This window comes from Herpailurus yagouaroundi, unplaced genomic scaffold (assembly GCF_014898765.1).
Source record: "Herpailurus yagouaroundi ecotype Mexico unplaced genomic scaffold, PumYag 192, whole genome shotgun sequence".
NCBI classification, from domain to species: Eukaryota; Metazoa; Chordata; class Mammalia; order Carnivora; family Felidae; genus Herpailurus; species Herpailurus yagouaroundi.
In genome coordinates this window covers 18,850,406-18,869,605 of record NW_024412423.1, presented here as the reverse complement: position 1 = coordinate 18,869,605, position 19,200 = coordinate 18,850,406, and the positions used below count along the sequence as shown (strand labels likewise).

The 19,200-nt window shown below is 38.7% G+C and overlaps 1 protein-coding gene across 12 annotated transcripts in view; it reads left to right on the top strand.

The window, feature by feature from the left end:
- The window catches only part of RAPGEF6 (Rap guanine nucleotide exchange factor 6), a 192,273-nt gene that overhangs the window by 900 nt on the left and 172,173 nt on the right, over nt 1-19,200 (top strand). For all 12 annotated transcript variants that reach the window (XM_040444399.1, XM_040444398.1, XM_040444402.1 and 9 more), the window contains exon 2: nt 18,401-18,471. In XM_040444399.1, coding sequence (XP_040300333.1) covers nt 18,401-18,471 — 71 coding nt within the window. The remainder of the gene's footprint in view (nt 1-18,400; nt 18,472-19,200) is intronic.

The window sequence follows — 19,200 nt, the reverse complement described above, 5'->3', positions numbered from 1 at the left end:
GGTATCTGAAACCTTTTAATTTTGCACAACCTTATAGAGTCTTAAATTTTGGGGGGGGGGGGGGGAGGTTTTCCTTGCTTTGGAGAAGTTTCTGTAATAAATGGTATGTTTCCTAAAGCGAAAAGCAAAAACTGGCAACAGCGTGACCAGATGGGTGGATTGTCTTGTATATAGTTGCAATAAATGAAATTAATTGCTTTGATTCTTACTAAGTCACTTTGTAGGTTTTATCAGATTTATAGTGCTTTGCCTAGTGGGTTTCAGTAACTTTGGGCTGACCTTTTGGGACATGGCATTAGTCAAGCTGTAACTGTAGTTGTGGTAAGTCAAACTTTGTTTTGGTGGGGGGGGGGGTCCTGATCTTTGAATGGAAACAAGGCATATTCTGCCACTTTCCAGAGTTCTCGTTTTGAGACCTACATTTGTAATCCCATGTGTTTTAGTTTCCCTGTGATGATTCTTGAAGTCGTTGTGAGCTAATTGAAAGTGTTCACCTTCACAGGTGAATTTGCTATAGTTTTTATACAATTAGAAACTATTACATAAGGCTTCCAATGCATAATGTAGGTTTTTTTTTCTTTTAAAATTTTTTAAAAATTCTTTCTTCCTTTATTTTTGCTATTTGTATTTATTAATTTTTTAATTTAATTAATTTATTTTGAGAGCAGGAAAGCACAAGTGGGGAAGGGGCGGAGGGAAAGAGGGAGAGAGAGAATTCCAAGCAGTCTCTGTGCTGACAGCATGAGGCTCCAACTCACTATAAGATCATGACTTGAGCTGAAATCAGGAGTCTGACACTTAACTGACTGAACCACCTAGGCACCCCTCTGCTCCCCTCTGCTTTTTTTTTTTTTTTAATGTTTTCACATTTACGTATTTTTGAGAGACGGAGACAGAGCGTGAGTGGGGGAGGGGCAGAGAGAGAGAGACACAGAATCCCAAGCAGGCTCCAGGCTCTGAGCTGTCAGCACAGAGCCCAATGCAGGGCTCGAACCCACCAACCGTGAGATCATGATCTGAGCCAAAGTCGGACACCCAACCTACTGAGCCACCCAGGCCTCCCCACCCTCCCCTGCTCTGCTTCTAAATACAATTTATGATAAATTCACACTTACTGGGAATATCACACTTCCCTTTTTTTCTTAAGTTTTTATTTATTTTGAGAGGGAGAGAGAAAGTGGGGGGGGGGGGGGAGGACAGAAGATCCTAAGCAGGTGATGTACTGACAGCAGAGAGCCCTATGCAAGGTTCAGACTCAGGAACCATGAGATCATGACCTGAGCCGAAGTCAGACGCTGAACCAACTGAGCCACCCAGGTGTCTCTACTTCTCTTTAATAGCAGAATTTACTAGTTTGAAATGGCCCATTTTTGAGTCTTAGGAAATTTTCTGAACTATTCACAAAATTATGTTGAGCAATGTGTGCCCCATTAAGTACTTTATCTTGTTTTACTGGAACAGCAGCAGCATTGCTTTAAGGGAATGCTGACCAACTGCTGGCGATACAGTCTAGAGTCCAGATATCTAGCAGCAAAACTTGCTTGATTCATTGGCATTGCTTTTGAGTGAGTATAGAATTTGTTTGCAGTACAAAATTGAGTACAGAAGTGGTAAACCTGAATCTAAGTGATGATTTATTTGTGGTAACTTGAAATTCTCACAGATTCGTTTCTCTTCTCAGGAAATCTTTATTCTTTTAATGGATTCTTAAAATTTTATTCTGTGGTAGTTGCTAATTTAAAAAAGATTGAAGGGGTTGGAAGCAAGGGGCAAGGGCTGAGTTGCAGTTTAAATAAGATGTCAGTGTTACAATTTTTGAGAAGACGAATTTTCATTTAAGGCTTGATACATGTGATGGAATTAGCTCTGGAGATATATGAGGAAAGAGCTTTCTAAGTAGAAGGGATACTGATTGCGCTCCCAAGAGGAGAGTATGTCTGGTGCATTCAAGGAACAGCAAGGAGCTCTTAGTAGCTGGAGGAGAGTTAACAAGGGTGAGAATTCTAAGAGATGAAGTCATGGAGGCAGTTGGTGTAGGGGCACCTGGGTGGCTCAGTCGGTTGGGCATCCAACTTTGGCTCACATCATGATTTCACACCTTGTGAGTTCAAGCCCTGCGTTGGGCTCTGTGCTGACAGCTCAGAGCCTGGAGCCTGCTTCAGATTCTGTGTCTTCCTCTATCTGTCCCTACCCTGCTCACGCTCTGTCTCTCTCTGTCTCTCAATAATAAATAAACATGAAAAAAAAATGTGGTGTAGGAGGGAGTATATCATTAAGGACTTTGTAAATCATTGGAAATATCTTAACTTCTATTTTGTGTGATAGAGGGGGCTTCCGGAGGATTCCAAAGCAGTGATATTATCCTACCTAATTTTTTAAAGAGCACCCGTCCGAGGGTTGCTTGCTGTGTTGAGAATAGACTATATGAGAGCAAGGGTACAAAGAAGCAGGCACATCAATGAGAAACTATCATGTTAAAGTCAGGAAGAGCTGATTGTAACTCAGACTAAGTGATAGTAATACAGGTGATAAGAAGTAATCAATTATGGAAATAACTCTGAAGGTTTAGCCAGTAGGATTTGCTAATGAATTAGCTTTGTGCTTTGAGGAAAAGTAGAATCGAACAAGATTTCAAGGTCTTCAGCCTGAAAAATGGAGTGTTGGAGTTACCATCAAGGTGGGGTGGGGAGAAGCTGCAGGAGTAGGTTTAGGGAGGGAAGATCAGGAATTTAGTTTTGAACATTTCAAGTTTGAAATGTCTATTAGAAATGTTGATTAAGGAGTTGCATATACAAATTTGTTTTTCTCTAGAGAGGGCTGGGCTGCAGATAGAAATTTTATAGTCATTAGCTTCAGATATTAATTAAAGTCATGAGACTAGATGAAATTACCAAGGCTGTGAGTGTACACAGAGAATAGAAGAGGACCAAAGACAGTCCCATGGCACACTTGAGTACTACGAGATCAGCGGAGAAGAGCAGAAACCAGCAAAAGATGATGAGTGGCAGCAAACAGTGCAGGAGAAGAAAAGCCAAACCAATGAAGTGTATAATAGAAGGGTATGAAATTCATACAGGTTATTTTTGTGAATCCCTAGTGGGTACAAAGTGTTATGAAAAAATACACAAATAGATAAGAATGACTGCCTTATAATCTTGTAGTCAGTTGTTTCATTGTGTAGTTAATGAGTAAAGAAGTCTACTGTGTGTTTCTGGGACAGAACTAGTATTCCCTTTATTTTGAACCATCATCTGTTGTCCTTACATGAAACTATCATCTGAATCTTAGTGACCCAGACATTGAATGTGGAAATGTGTTTTAAAAGTATACCACTTAGAATGAGTTCTAACTTTTACTTTTCTAGCTATTTCTCCTACTTTGTAGTTCCAGCTTCACAGCACATTGTCTTTCCTTAGCTAGTTCTCTGATTTCCACATCACAGAGATTTTTTTTTTTTTTTTTTAATGGTAAATTTTAGACTTAAGTACTCTGCAAAGCTTAGTGCTCTAAATCAATGAAAGCTGTTAAGGTACTCATTTTGAGTCTTTACACCAAAGTTAAAGATACTACAGTCAAAATTAAAGCCTTGAATTTGGCTTTTCCTCAGCTCAGTCTGTATCCAGCATCATTCTTTGTCTGTAACCTTTCATTTTACCTCAAAGTTAGTTCCTTAACTCTCTTAGGGTTTCTTTTTGTTAGTGTTTAATATCATGCTTTGCATGTACTAAATAATGGATAAATGTGTTAAAACAAAATTTAGAATTTTGTGTGGTCTTCATGTTAAATAGATAATAGTTTCTGTCAATTAGAACTGCTGATTTTGTACTTCCTGGGAAGCCATTCAGTAGCTTGGCTTTATCAGTGAATGCTGATACCTGGTCCATCTTAACCACCTTTTATGTGCTTCGGATCCATATATCTAACTACTAAATTGTCCTCCAGGTTCTTCAGTCACTAGTCCTAAATTGAAAACTCATCATTCCTTTTTAATATTCTGTTGGTGACTGCTCCATTTGCTCAGTGTAGAAATTCATATTTTCACTCTTGATTCCCCCTGCTAATCTTCTCTGTATCCAACTGGCCTTTAAACCTTGTTAATTTTATGTCCTGAATATCTACCTTCTTTTCCCCTGCTCTGTTATCCTAGTTCAGGCACTCATTTAATTTTACCTCTGAGTATTTTGAGTCATTTTTTTATTATATCACTGCTATAGAGTTCTTTTTTTTTTTAAGTGTTTATTTTTAGAGAGAGAGCATATCCATGAGCAGGGGAGGGGCAGAGGGAGAGGGAAAGAGAATCCCAAGCAGGCTCTGTCTGCTCTGTCACCATTGAAGCTCCATCCCACGACCCACGAGACCATGACCTAGGTTGAAATCAATAGTAGGATGCTCAACTGACTGAGCCACCCAGGTGACTGTACGATATTCTTTTTAATACTTACATCTAATCATGTTTCAGTCTTGCTTAGAATTACCATGCTTAGGTAAATTAGCAATATAAGTTATCCACATTATTTTAAGGCATTATTAATGTTTATGTCAATAACAGGTTAAAGAGGGACTGTCTGAGATAAGCTGAGTTGTGTGGTTATATCAACTAGGTAATAACTAATTTATCCTTTCCTTTAGTAAATATGTCAGACACAATACTAAAAGCCAAGGTTGTAGAAAGAAATTGGATATAGTCCCTGTTTTTCAGTGACTTAAGAGACAGTCACGAAAACATCAGTAAAATGTTAAGGTTATTAGTGACAAAGGTATGGATAGGATACTTTGGATTGCAAGTGGGAGAGGAAAAGCTTTGAGGAGCAGTTAATTGAATCTTAAACACTGTGAATAGCTGTCTGTATGATATCCAGAAGGGAGGTCTTTCCAGGCAGAGAGGAACAACAGCAAAGGCAAAGTATATGGGTAGAATAAGAACCCTCTCTGTTAGCATGCATTCCTCATTGGGGTGATACCATCACCAAAGGGACAAAAATTATTTCTTAGGGGCATAGTGAAAAAAATCTTACTGTGGCTTGTAGCCTTCTAAAACTAAGCTCTCCCTGACAGAATTTCATTCCTTAATATTTGATTTGGAGTGGGGGCACCATTTAGGAAAAATGCCTAAAAATGTACTTTGGAAAGGATGTGATAATAAAGGTTGCAAAACATCACATATTGGTTGTGGGGTTTGGTACATGGTGCTGGATGTTAAATGTTGAAGCTGGATATACTAGCTGGGTTGGATCATTTTAGGGATTTGAACTTGATTTTATGAATAAAGGAGAAACATTGGAGGGTTTAGAGCCTGTAGATAAGCTTTACAAAGATTACTCTGGGCATTGTAGAAGATGTATTGGGGAGGAAGTACGGTGCTATAACAAAGGCAGGAAGGCTTATAGGTAGGGTGAACATGCAACATTTTGTCCAAAACAGCCTACTTTTCTGAATGAAAGATAAGACCTTCAATGATTTTACCAGGATAACAGGGAAACCAGGAGCTCGGGTCCTGGTTATAGGAAACAAATGAAGTAGTTCAAGTGTGAGATAAGGTAGTAGCATATGGGATAATGAGATAGTGAGGAGGTAGAATTGGCCCAAAGCGTTAACTGGCTTTTTTTTTTTTTTTTTCGAAGTTTGAAATTGACTATAATACACGTACGGTAAAGTCCATATACTGTAAGTATATTGCCAGCTTAATTTTTACATATATATTTAGGTATCACTGAAATCAAAGTATAGAATATTACCACCACTTCAGAAACTGCCCCTTTGCCCCTTCCAATCAATGCCCTTTCCAAGAGGAAAGCACTGTTGTCACATCTTTTTTTTTTTTTTTCAACGTTTTTTATTTATTTTTGGGACAGAGAGAGACATAGCATGAACGGGGGAGGGGCAGAGAGAGAGGGAGACACAGAATCGGAAACAGGCTCCAGGCTCCGGGCCATCAGCCCAGAGCCCGACGCGGGGCTCGAACTCCCTGACCGCGAGATCGTGACCTGGCTGAAGTCGGACGCTTAACCGACTGCGCCACCCAGGCGCCCCAAGTTGTCACATCTTTTACCATAAATTTGTTCTGCCTGTTTTCCAGCAACCAAGAGGACTATGAAGCTACCTTGTATTTTTGTGTTTTATCTCTGGACTGAACTTTGTACCTCCTCTCTTGGTGATTTCTTTGATCTACACCTGTCTCTCCTTTGTATCTTAACTCATCTTTTGGCTACCCTTTTGAATTGTCTGCCTCACACTGTTCAGACCTACTTTTGAGACAGGTGTTTCTCAGCCCCAGAAGTTGCATTTGAAGGCCAAAATATACCCTGCCCTTAGGTTCCTCTCAAGCCTTTCTAATAGCACCAGGTTAAGTCTGGCAAAACCTTCCTGTCTTCTGCTTGTTGGGAACAGGTTTTGGCTGGGTGCAAGAGCAAAGCAGAAGTTTAGATCATTTCTAGATTCTTGATTTGGGTAACTGCATGTTTAAGAGTGCATTATTGGGGCACTTGGGTGGCTCAGTCAGGTGTGTGTCCGACTTTGGCTCAGGTCATGATCTCACACTTGTAAATTCAAGTCCCACATTGAGCTCTGTGGTCACAGCTCACAGCCTGGAGCCTTCTTCGGATTCTGTGTCTCCCTCTCTCTCTGCCCCTCCCCTGCTCACGCTCTGTCTCAAAAATAAGTAAACATTTTAATGGGGCGCCTGGGTGGCGCAGTCGGTTAAGCGTCCGACTTCAGCCAGGTCACGATCTCGCGGTCCGTGAGTTCGAGCCCCGCGTCGGGCTCTGGGCTGACGGCTCGGAGCCTGGAGCCTGTTTCCGATTCTGTGTCTCCCTCTCTCTCTGCCCCTCCCCCGTTCATGCTCTGTCTCTCTCTGTCCCAAAAATAAATAAACGTTCAAAAAAAAAAATTAAAAAAAAAATAAGTAAACATTTTAAAAAAATTTAAAAAAAGAGTGCATCATTAAGGGGAAGAATTAGGGTAGGAGGAGATTCAATTTTGGAAGGGGTTTGAGACTCTGTGCAAGGGATACAGAATAGGGATGCTCATTAAGAATTTTGAGCTTAAGATCAAACCAGGCTGTGGATCTGAGTTGATATGAGAGTCTACAGCATGTTGATTATAGGTGAAGTCATAAGATTGGTGGGAATGACCAGGGTGAAAAGCAGAATGAGAGTAGGACAGCCCCTTTGGGTGCTCTCCTGTTAAAGGGATGGGACAAGGAAAAGAAAACTGCAAAAGAGTGAAAAGAAGTTCTTAAAGAGGTAGGAGGAGAACAGAAGAGTGCTGCTACAGGAGGGCGTTAAACAGACAGAAATCAAAGCCTTATCAGTAATGTCAGATACTGTAGAGAGTTCAAGAAAAGTGAGGACTGATAAATTCTTTGGATTTTGTCTATCAGAATGATTTCACTGGATTGATGAATAAGGATCCTGGAAATAAGTCCCAAGAAAGTGAAGGCAGCAAGTACCATTTGTGATATGTATAAACAGATAAAGTCCTCCATGATCTTTTACCTGGCACTCTAGCCTTACCATCCCCCTCCCCAAACATAGGCCTTTTAACTACTTACAAATATCTTAACACTGTACTTCTCAACTTAGGCTATGTATATTTCTCAATTTAGGTAATTTTTTTTGAATGCGTATGCCCACCCTTTTTTTCTTGAATTAGAACCTTGTGGAATGGAGTGTTAAGCATTAGTACTTACAGAGAGCTTCTTAAGTAGTTGTGATATATAGATAGCAGTGAGAAGCATTGTTCATTGTGTCACATTCTCCTGTCTCTTTGCTTTACACAAGAGGGGAAAGTATGGTGCAGTATTTATAGCTCTGGAATTTTGGATTTGGACAAGCCTTATGTCAAGTGTGGGTTCCAGCACTGAGACTTTGAGTGACCCTGGGCAAGTTACCTAACTTTTTTAAGACTGAATATCATTTTGGGGTTTTTGTGTGGACTAAATGAGATAACATATGTAAAGTATTTAGCAACGTGCCTGTGATCAGCATTCAATAAATGGTAGCCATACGTACTAGCTTGCCATTTCCTTAGTGGAAAGCCATCTGATGGCTTGGCAAATTCAGTTTGCTCACTTTTCCACTCCTCAGTGTTCCCAGGATATTTGACACCTTCCTCCACCACAGTAATTACTTTGTTATGATTACTTGCATGTTTGTCTCTCTGGCTGGTCTGTAAGCTCCTTGAAAATAAGATATCTTTATGTTCCAGTGCCTAGTATGCAATACTTGGTACATAGTAGGTTTCCAGATATTTTTTAAATGACTTTAAAAAGAAAAGCAATGTGAGGCACCTGGGTGGCTCAGTTGGTTAAGCATTTGACTCTTGCTTTCGGCCCAGGTCATGATCTCACAGTTTGTGAGATGGAGCTGGCCTTGGGCTTTGTGCTAACAGCACAGAACCTGCTTGGGATTCTTTCTTCCTCTCTCTCTTCCCCTCCCCTGCTCCTGTGTGTGCTCTATCTCAAAGTAAATAAACTTACAAAAAAAGGAATGTGAAAAATACTTACTGTTCCCCTATTCTTCTAGTGGTGGTTTCTTTTGGTCTAATATTTGAAGTGCTGGGATTAAAAGACTGATGAAGTTTGGCCAAAATGGCAAACATTTGCTATTAATATCCTCTAATTAAAACATGAGTAAAGTACAGTTGCCATGAGAGACTGTTTTACCTTGGAATTCATAAGTAGTACAGATAGAAACTCCTTTTTTGTTTAGTTTTAAAACACACACACACACACGAACAAAAAACACATGTGCAGGAAATTTCAGAGAAATACAGATAAATACCAGTTTTAATTTCTCATAGAGTTTCAACCAGATGACTGTAAAACTTTCCTGGGCAAAAATTTCATGCTTAGCTAGATGCTGATATAATTTGCCTTTTTACAATCAGAAAAAGGCTTAAAAAAACAAACAAAACACAAATTTTTATTAGAAAAGCCAAAGAGGGAGCTAGGAATGTAAGAAGATAAAATTTAGTATTCTTGTAGTTATTTATCCATTTCAGAATTTAGAATAGTGATCTTTAAATGTAGACTTGTAGAGGTTTTTCCTGAATTGGCAAAAGTGCGCCATTGTACTTGGAGTCATTTTTGAGTGAGTCACTGTGCACATCCCTGAGGGTGGCAGAACAAAGATTCTTTTGTGCTTTTCTACAGCAGATGCACATTCAGAGGGTTTTTTTGGAAGTAAAAGAATTTATTTATGCTTCTGGGGCCCTGTGGCCTTCATTTGTAAATTCAACTGGATAGAAAAGGAATAGAGACCTGGATGGGGCCTTTATTAGACAACATCTCTTCTGGGCACCTCATTTTACATGTACATTCCCACCTAGAGAAAAAACTGTAGCCAATGAGGAGTTGAGACACCCTAAGATTTTGTTTCGGAGAGACTGAGGAGCTTCCCCAAGAGAATTCTGCAGAAAGGAGGAGCATCCAGGCATGATGAGCTTGACCGTGTGACAAAGTCCTGTTCTTTGGAAGGGATGGAGTGACTGAGCTCTGTAACATTGTAGTCATTATTTGATTTAACCTTGGACCAGCCTATTTAAACTGAGATATTGCTGTAAATAAGAAGTGAACGAGCCACAGATTCTGGACGCCTGAGCAGCCCCTGTTTCATGTTTTTCCACTCTCCACTACTTTGCCATAAACTAAAGCTTTGGCATCTGGAGGGCTTTAGGCTTTGTCATGTGGCAGAGATAGTGGGGTTCACTGGACAGGACACTTAGTACAAAACTAAAGTAGTATCACTGCCAGCAAGTATTTGTGAATGTATATATAGCACTCTTAGAAATACTTTAGCCGGTGAGGTCAAGAGCTAGTTAAATGAGTTGCATACTGATCCAGGAACTAAGCTTCTGAGAGGTAAAATGTCTTGCTCAAGGTCACATGATTCATTGGTGACTTCCTCAGTTCAGTAGCACCCCACTTCTCAGAACAGTGAAGTTTAGGCCATATTTTAAGCTTTGAACTTTTGTTTATCATCTGCATAGATGTCTAATATTTTCCTGAATAAATTGTTACTGTTTTATCATGCCTGTGATGTATGCAGTATTTTAAGGTGCTGTGTCAGTTCAGTGGAGGATATCAATGTAATGGAAGTTCAGAATTCTCAAGTTTTATGTAGAATAAAAACAGGTGTGTTTGATGTCTGTATTGGTGATTTTTTACACCATTCTGTTTGATAACTTATATTTTTGTTTTCAAAAGGTACTAGTGTATTCAGTTTTGGCTTTTTTTTTAAAGTTTGTTTTTTTGAGAGAGAGAATGAGAGACAAAAAGTGTGAGCGGGGGAGGGGCAGAGAGATAGGGAGACAGAATCCAAAGCACGCTCCAGGCTCTGAGCTGTCAGCACAGAGCCCAATGCAGGGCTTGAACTCACAAACTATGATATCATTGCCTGAGCTGAAGATGGATGGTTAACTGACTCAGCCACCCGGGTTCCCCCAATTTTGGCTTTTTAAGAGCATTCAACTAATAATAAAAGGCTTTATCACAGATTTTTTTTTTTTTCTTTTACACAAAAGAGTTGTGTAACAGGTACCATCTGGAGTTTGGAGTATTTATGCCTTAATACCTGCCTTAAATGACTGAGGCAGAGTTGAATACATAATTTTTAAGGAGGAGTGCCTAGTGGATATTTGTGTGGTAAATATTTTTTAAGTACTATTTTTAAATGCCAGGGGTCAAAGATTAAAGTTCTTTCATTAGGGGAGGAGATAGGCAAATACACAGACAATTAAAATACCCTGTTAACTACTGTATAGCTGTAAAAGGTGGCACTCAGGAGTTTACAGGAGGACTCTGGGAGGGAGAAGTAAAGGGTTGGCAGGTGTCATTCTTGTCTTAGAAAAGGGAATGCTGCCTTGAGCATAGATGAGAATATGTAAATGTTAGATGAAGAAGGGACAGTTTGTGTTTCCTGAACAGAGAACTGCATTTGTCAAGGCCACAAGATGATCTTAACACAAAGGTGCAAGTTGCCTGGGCACACAAGTAGTAACACAGATGAGCCTGGAGGCATGGCCAGGGTCCAGATCTGGTGAAGAACTGCTTTCTCTTTGTTAAGGAGTTTCTATATGCTTTTTAGAAAGTTAACTCTGGCAGGACCATGAAGAATGGATTACAGGCAGTCAGACTTAGATGCAAGAAAGCTGTTTTCTGTTACCCAGTGAGAAATAATAAATTTCAAAATTGCTCCAGGTGGGATCGTGAACAGAGATACTTATGAAATAGAATTGATAGATTTCTGGCCAGAGCGACTAAAGAAGAGAGCATCATGTAAATCAGGGATCCTAGGAAGAAGACCCAGCCAGGAATATAAACAATGAGTTTAGCTTTGCATTTATTACACTTGAGATGCTGATGGATCTCCCAGGTGAAAGGGCTCATTATGTTCTAGAATGTGTAGTTTCTAAGTTTTACTAGAGAGCTCTGGGCTAGAAATACGAATATTGGCGTCATTGGTATATATATGGTAGTTATAACTATGGATGTGGAGGGTAGAGAGTCTAGTGAAGAAAGGGTGGATGTCACAGTGATGGAAACATTTATAAACATTTAACGGAATAGGAAAAGAAGGTAAAGCCTGTGATGGAGACTCAGGAGCCTCTGGAGCAGAAAGGCAATAATAGCAATAAGAATGGCTAAGATTTATATGCTGGGGTACTTATTGGATGCCTGTTACTGTTAAAAAAAAAAAAAACCAAACAGACACCTTTATACACCTTTAATCCTTCCAAAACCACTCTGAAACAACGTGCTGTCCACATTTTACATATGGGAAGATGGGAGTCACAGAAAAATTTGTCTAAAGGCACACAGCTAGGAGACTACAGAGTCAGGATTCAAATCTGGGATTTCTAATTTCACATTCTGTGTTTGTAATTGTTACTAAATGTTTTCCATTAGGACAAGAACCCACAGAAGACCAAATGATAGAAGGGATGGGAGGAAAAGAGTTTAGGAGGAGGAGTGAATGAATGATGAATATGTCAGCAAATTCTGTAAAACAAATGTGTGTAGAGATAAGGATTGAAAAGTGCATGTGAAACTTGGAATTAGCATATCTTGGATAATTGTGTAATATATAGTGGGATCAAAAAAGTGAATTTTAGCCTAAAGTTTGAATTTAGAAGTAATTAGATACTTGATCTTTTGACGCATTATCATTTCAGAGATTAATTATTGGAGTTCTAATGTTTAAGCATATCATTTGGGATTTTCAGGTCTAAAAATTAAAATTTCAGGCTATAATTTTTTAATGTTAAAGTTTTTATTAATAAAACTTAATGTTCAAGTAATTAGCTATATAATGTATTTTAATCTAAAAATAAAATTACCAGTCTGCTATAGCAAATGTATACCCAAATATATAGTAAGACTAAATTCTAATAAACTGGTGGAATGAGATAAGCTTTTCCAGAGAACATTCTTGGGAGCAGTGTGTCATGGACACTGGTCAAAATATGGTGATGATTGGGGATGCACAGGAAGAGATAATGAAAAAAAAGAATGTAGATAATTAAATAAGACCTGAAATTTAAGGAAAGCTAGAAATGTCTGTCACCCTGTGAATAAGCAGGACATAGTTGTATGTTGCCCACCCCCATGTTTGTTTTTTGAGAATTTCAAAACTATAGAAACATGGGAAGAGTAGTATCTTCCCTATTTTTAGTATCCTTTATTACATACTCTTCATTCAGAGTGATATTTTGCCATATTTATCTTACCTCCATCTCTCTAGCATAAATTTTATTTTGCTAAGCCATTTGAAAGTAAATTGGGGCTTGAACTCACAACCCTGAGACTAAGTCATATGCTCTTCTGACTGAGCCAGCCAGGTGCCCCATGATGTTCTTCAAATATTGTCACATCAGAAGACACATTATCAGTTCTTTCTATTATGGCAGATGCTAATTTGGATTACCTGTATTTCTTTGTTGTAAAGGCACAGTGCTGCAAGTTACAAGTGATCTTTGAGGTGATATTTTGAGAATGTATGGATATATTGTTTTTTGCCAGTATTTGACAAATACTTTAGCATTCATTGATGATCTTTGCCTAAATAACTACTACTTTGCTGTTACAAAGTGATAATTTTCTAATTGTATATTTCTCCCACAGTTATTAGCTGACATTCTGTGTAGAACTTTCCCCACCTTCCCCTGGCCTCCCCCTTTAAAAAACAATCACTCTGATTTCAGGGATTATTTTTGTGTTTTTAATATTGTCATTATTCCCTTTGATTATTAGATTACCCCACATTTAGCCAGTGGGAGCCCTTCCAAAGTCTGCTACTATGTCCTTTTGACGTGACCCCATTGGTCTGTAAGTAATTTCTTAACTCTCTGGCACAAAAAGATGTTCGAGGCTTGTACTTTCCTTGCTCCAGTACTGAAATCAGTCACTTACCCAAGGAACCCTGGTTCTTATGTTAGAAAATGGTGTTTAGATAGCAGGGACTGGGCTCAAGGTGTGGTAAGTGTGTGTAGCTCTTTATTGCCGTTTTGTAGAATATATTTATACCTTTGTGGGTGAGAAAACCAGTGAGATAGAGTTCTATGTTTAATGCATGGTCTTGTTAACTTGACACTATTGTCAGAAACATTCAAAATAGCTTTAATAGTCTGCTGACTGTAATTTAGTGTTTGTTTTATAAATTTATGATCCAAACCTTTATATAAATGCATAGTACTAACATTTGTTAACTGTTTACCATGTCATCATCTCTGTGCTACACATGTAACATTTTATATTCAGAGAGAGTTAATCATTCCTATTGTACAGATAATAAAGGTTATGTGATTACTGATAGAGGCGTAATTTGAATCCAAGGCTGTCTCCAGGTTCCCAGGTTTTTAACCACACTGTCTTCAGCCTAACATTGATTTGTAGAGGATTCTTCACCATAAGTTTTTATTATATAGACCTGTAGCTGCAGAACATATGTATCTTGAAATTGAATCTGTACTGTCCTTAGGATCCACCCTGAGAGATTTATCATTGTTAAAATTCCAGGGATGGACTTGCTTTCCAAGTAACAAAGATAATGAGTAAAATATCTTGGTTAATGAGTGTTTTAGATAATTGATGTTGTATTGAAAGTAGTGTGTGACAAATTAAGCATATCGTAGATAAGAAATTTGTTATTTGTAGAGTTGAAGAAACAAAAAGCCTTCCAGTTTGAGTTTTCTAAGTTTTGTTTGGGTTTCTAAGCATGTGTAGAATGGCCGTCAGCGGAATTGAAAGGTGGGATTATTCTAGGAGCAGCCCACTGGTTGGCACAAAATTGAGAAAGGCGCGACCTCTTAATTTTAAGTGTATACATAAAAGGGTCATTAATTCCTCATACAGAGCTGCAAATAGGAATTAATATATCGTTTAAAAATGATATTGAAAACCAGTAGAATGTACCTACAATGAATGCGTTAGGTATGGATTGTTTGAAGAGTGTAAAAAGATTGCTGCCTTCTTGTATGATGGCTGTGTTACCACCCACTCAGTTTGCTCACGTTCATTCACATAACTGGCTTGGAGAGTATGGTTGATCTGTTTTCCGAAATACTGAGTCATCACTACTGCCTCATCATTTTTTGCCCAAGTGGAACCCATTATTTTATTACCTAATCCAGAGCTGATATTTGTTCTTCTCATAGCCTTGGTTAATTTCTGCAGTATGTTATTTTAGTTACAGAACAGGTGGCACATTCTGGTGTTGCTGATCTGGAATGTCATGACTTACCTCTTTCAGACTCAGTAGAGCAGCTTTCAAGTACTGTAGATTAATTCCTCCTTGAATCTAGCATTTATATTTTTTACTACCAAGAAATATCTGTGAGACTTTTAGCCTGTCTCTGTCAAGTTTGTTTGTTTCTACTTTCTCTGTCAGCTTTTATTGATCTTCAGCACACCACGCCTAGTAATAATACCTCAAGCCTGTCTCAGAGGTAATTGGTACAAAAACTATGCAAGAAACCAGAGCATGTGGCTGGTTCAGTCGTTAAGAGCATGACAGGATGATCAGTACTCAACTTAAGACGCAAAGGACACCTTGTATAGGTTTCCAGAACATAATTTATTTCTGTGTAACAGTCTTGTGTTCTGCAAACTCTAGCCACTTTGTTGTCCCTAGACTGCCAGCTCCTTCTCCACAACTATAAAGATACCAGCAGACGGTAAGGTATCATCATTATATGAATCATTTCGTTTGTCCTCTGTCAGATGTTAAAGTCTTTTGTTTCCTGATGTCTTACCTCATGAAAAATGTATATCGTATATTCATTTTGATCTTTAGTTCTTTACGGTGGAAGATAAGTCCAATTCCCCCTTAGTCTATGTTGACCTAAAGTTGAAGTCCCAACAGTTGGTCAGTAGATGTCCTGAAATGCCCCTGATCGCTGCACACCTAAAAGTGGTAGGCCTTTGCCTCCTCATAGAATTTATTGCTCACTTTCTGGAGTATTAACATGTTATAAAGACTCCAGGGTACCAGTCTCCTCATGGTTATTCTCTTGTTCATTCTGTCCATTCAGCAAGATATCATCTCTGTAATGGGTCAGAAGGTCTAGATGTTTTCAGACTGTATTATGGTAGAGAATTAGAGAGTTAAAATAGTCCTAAGGAAAAACCGTAAGTTAATGTTGTCCCACATGAATGCAAAGTGTTTCTGATGATTTTTTGTTATTTATTTATTTATTTATTTATTTATTGTTTTTTAATGTTTATTTATTTTTGGGAGAGAAAGAGAGTGTGAGCCGGGGAGGGGCAGAGAGAGAGGGAGACTCAGAATCTGAAGCAGGCTCCAGGCTCTGAGCTGTCAGCACAGAGCCCGACACGGGGCTCAAACCCACGAACCATGAGATCATGACCTGAGCTGAAGTCAGACGCTTAACCGACTGAACCACCCAGGCACCCCAAGTTTTTGTAATTTAAATGGAAAACAATATAGTCACCAAATCAATACCCGAGGCTTAATAAGTTCTAACAACTATGTTATGTTGAGAATATTGGTTGGCATTTGGTTAAGTCTCTGGCAGTATCCAGTCATTTTTTAAATATACATCTTTTTTGTGAAGATGATAATATGAGATAGACCCCCGCCCCAAATACTCTAAGTCTTTACTGATGGCACTAGTCTTTGCTGTCCTTTGCCTCTCTGGAAGCAATATTGTCATTTATTTACTATCTTGTTCTGGAGAATGGGCAATTTCAGAGGTTTCCTGTTGGCTTTTTGCACTGTGACTGCTTATACCACATAGGTCCTGGACCCATTGTGGGGATTATTCTAACAAGTACATGCATTTTAATCATAAACACAGATAGCGAAGAGAGACTATTAGATGGGTCTGTAGGCTCAGTGAGTTCACTATGGGCCAGACTTTTGCTGGAATGCTATTTATTACCTCAGTTCAGAAGGTTCTGGCTGGGAGGTTGGTTCTTTTGCTTCACAGAACTGCCAACTGGGATCTTTCTCTTAGTTGCATTCATTTAGTAGCTACACTGTTTCAAGACCTTGCTTACATATCTGATGCCTTGGTGCTCTTCCATGTGGCCTTTGTTTATCCATGAGGTTAGTGGGCTTCCTCACAACACTGGTGGTCTTAGGACACTTGAATCTTAGAAGTTACACATCCTTACTTCTTTTGATGAGACCAAATCACAGGACCAACCAGGTCCACGGGGAAGGCATGTAAGATTACAATTTTTGATGGGGGGTGGGGGCAAGGAGTGATAAGGTCCTATTGCAAAACAGCCTATAGGATAAGAAATACCATTGTAGCCATCTTTGGAAATACAGTTTACCATATCACTACTCTGTCTGCTGTCTTCGTGAATTTTATAGACCTTCCTCATTTGTTAGGGTTTTTCCTTTGAACTTATCCTTTATCTATACATAAAAATCTAATTCACTCCCATTTTCTCAAGGATTTACAGACGTGTGGTCATTGACTCCATCATGGTTAATTGCTGCTTGTAATTTTTGGAATCAAAGATTATTGCTGTTTTACTTAGTGGCTCCATGTTTTCTTAGTAATCCATTAAAATAGAAGTTGTCTGAGGTCTGTGTTTGGGAGCAGTCTGTCCTGGTATAAAGTCATTGTTCTTAGGAGAAAATAAGGAGGTACGTTTTATATAGGAAAATTTAAGGTTGTTTATAGTCAATGTGCACCAAAATTCTGCATAAGTGGTAAAGTACACCATTCTGTCAGGACTTTGGACTGCTCCCACATTCTCCCTTTAATCTGTCTCTCTTCTTAGCTGAGGTTATACTATATTATCCTCAGACTTTGTTTTTTTTTTTTTTTTTTAAAGGTGATTTTTTTTTTTTTTAATTTTTTTTTCCACGTTTTTATTTTATTTTTGGGACAGAGAGAGACAGAGCATGAACGGGGGAGGGGCAGAGAGAGAGGGAGACACAGAATCGGAAACAGCTCCAGGCTCTGAGCCATCAGCCCAGAGCCTGACGCGGGGCTCGAACTCACGGACCGCGAGATCGTGACCTGGCTGAAGTCGGACGCTTAACCGACTGCGCCACCCAGGCGCCCCTATCCTCAGACTTTCAATAGCTAGTTATCTGAGGGCTAGAGAGAGGTGCCCTTCCTTGTTCACAGAGTGAGCAGTAGGGTTGTCCCATTGGACTATTTATTGTTTGTTTATTTGTTGATTAATAATCACTTTGAGCCTCTTCAGAAAGAGATTTTTTTAGAAAGTCATATTTAGTAAGAATGTTGACAAACTGGGTCATGTCTACAGGAGGTCAGCCAGGGTACTTTTAAAGATTTGGAACCTGCAGGGGCGCCTGGGTGGCTCAGTGAGTTGAGTGCTTGACTCTTGATTTTGACTCAGGTCTTGATGCCAGGGTTGTGGAATCGGGCCCTGTGTCGGACTCTGCACTGAGTATGGAGCCTGCTTGAGATTCTCTCTCTCTTTCCCTCTGTCCCTCTCCCCTGCTTGCTTTCTCTCTGCCTAAAATTTAAAAAAAAAAACAAAAAACAAAAACTGGAATCTGCCAATACTGAAACTGCATTATCTGGAGAAAATAATAATTATAATACTTCAGATGATACAATAGTTCCTTTTGAATAGTTGGATGTCATTGAGCAAGAAGGGTTACATCTGTTTAGAAATAAAATAGACTTTCTTATGAAATAATGAGTTTTTGATTTCTGGCATTGTGTGAGTACAGGCTGTCTGTCCTACTGAAGGGGGAGGGAGGTTCCTGTATGAGTAGAGGTAACTCTTCTCTTATCTTTTCAGATTTATTTTAATTCAGATTTTATTAGTCTTCCTATAGTTAACGGTTCTGTCATAAATCGTTGCTTAAAATCACAATTGTGGGGTGTTAAGATATCTTGAAAGATATATTTGAAAAATAATCTAATTTTTTTTTTTTCTGTTCACCAGGATTTAAATACTATTTATTCTTATCTTCATGGAATGGAAATACTATCAAATCTCAGGGAACATCAGCTTAGGTAAGTGCGATGCTGTGCTTTAAAAGCTTGTGCTATGGAGTTATTCAAATGAGTTTGGATAGATCATTGTAGGGGCCACATGATTTGGGGGCTTTTTTAGGATAAGCATAGAAATTTCTGCTTTCTCATCACAGTTTTTCTTAACTATGGAACCTTGAGCAAATCTTAACATGTAAGCTATAGTTTTGTCTTCTGTAAAATAGGGACGATAAGATTATCTTTGTTACAGTGTTTTGAGGGTAACATGAGAATAACTACCTGAAGCAGAGCATAGTGTTCAGTATTTGCTAGCCAGTGAAAACAAAGCTGTTTACTTTCTGTAGTTCTTTTTGATATTTATTAGGTCATATGTTTAGGATAGGCAAAGTATGATGTAGTGTATGAAAGTGGACGGATCAGGACTCTCGACTTGGTATGAGCCCCTGTGAACAGGACCCATAAACTTTCTGAACCTTATTTTCCTACTCTGTAAAATAAATTTTCTGTCCTGCTACCTTATGTCGTTACATTTATAAAAACACTTCTGAGTTTTGCAAAGCACTTATCTTCGCATATCAAAATTTAGAGTGTGTTTTCCTTCCATGACCAGCTTATCCATTACTTTTTCTGATCATTCTTTAAGTTTCTGTTTAAGGGCCAGATTAGATTGCTAAAATATAATTGTTAGAGTTTATTTTCTTTCTTTCTTTCTTTCTTTCTTTCTTTCTTTCTTTCTTTCTTTCTTTCTTT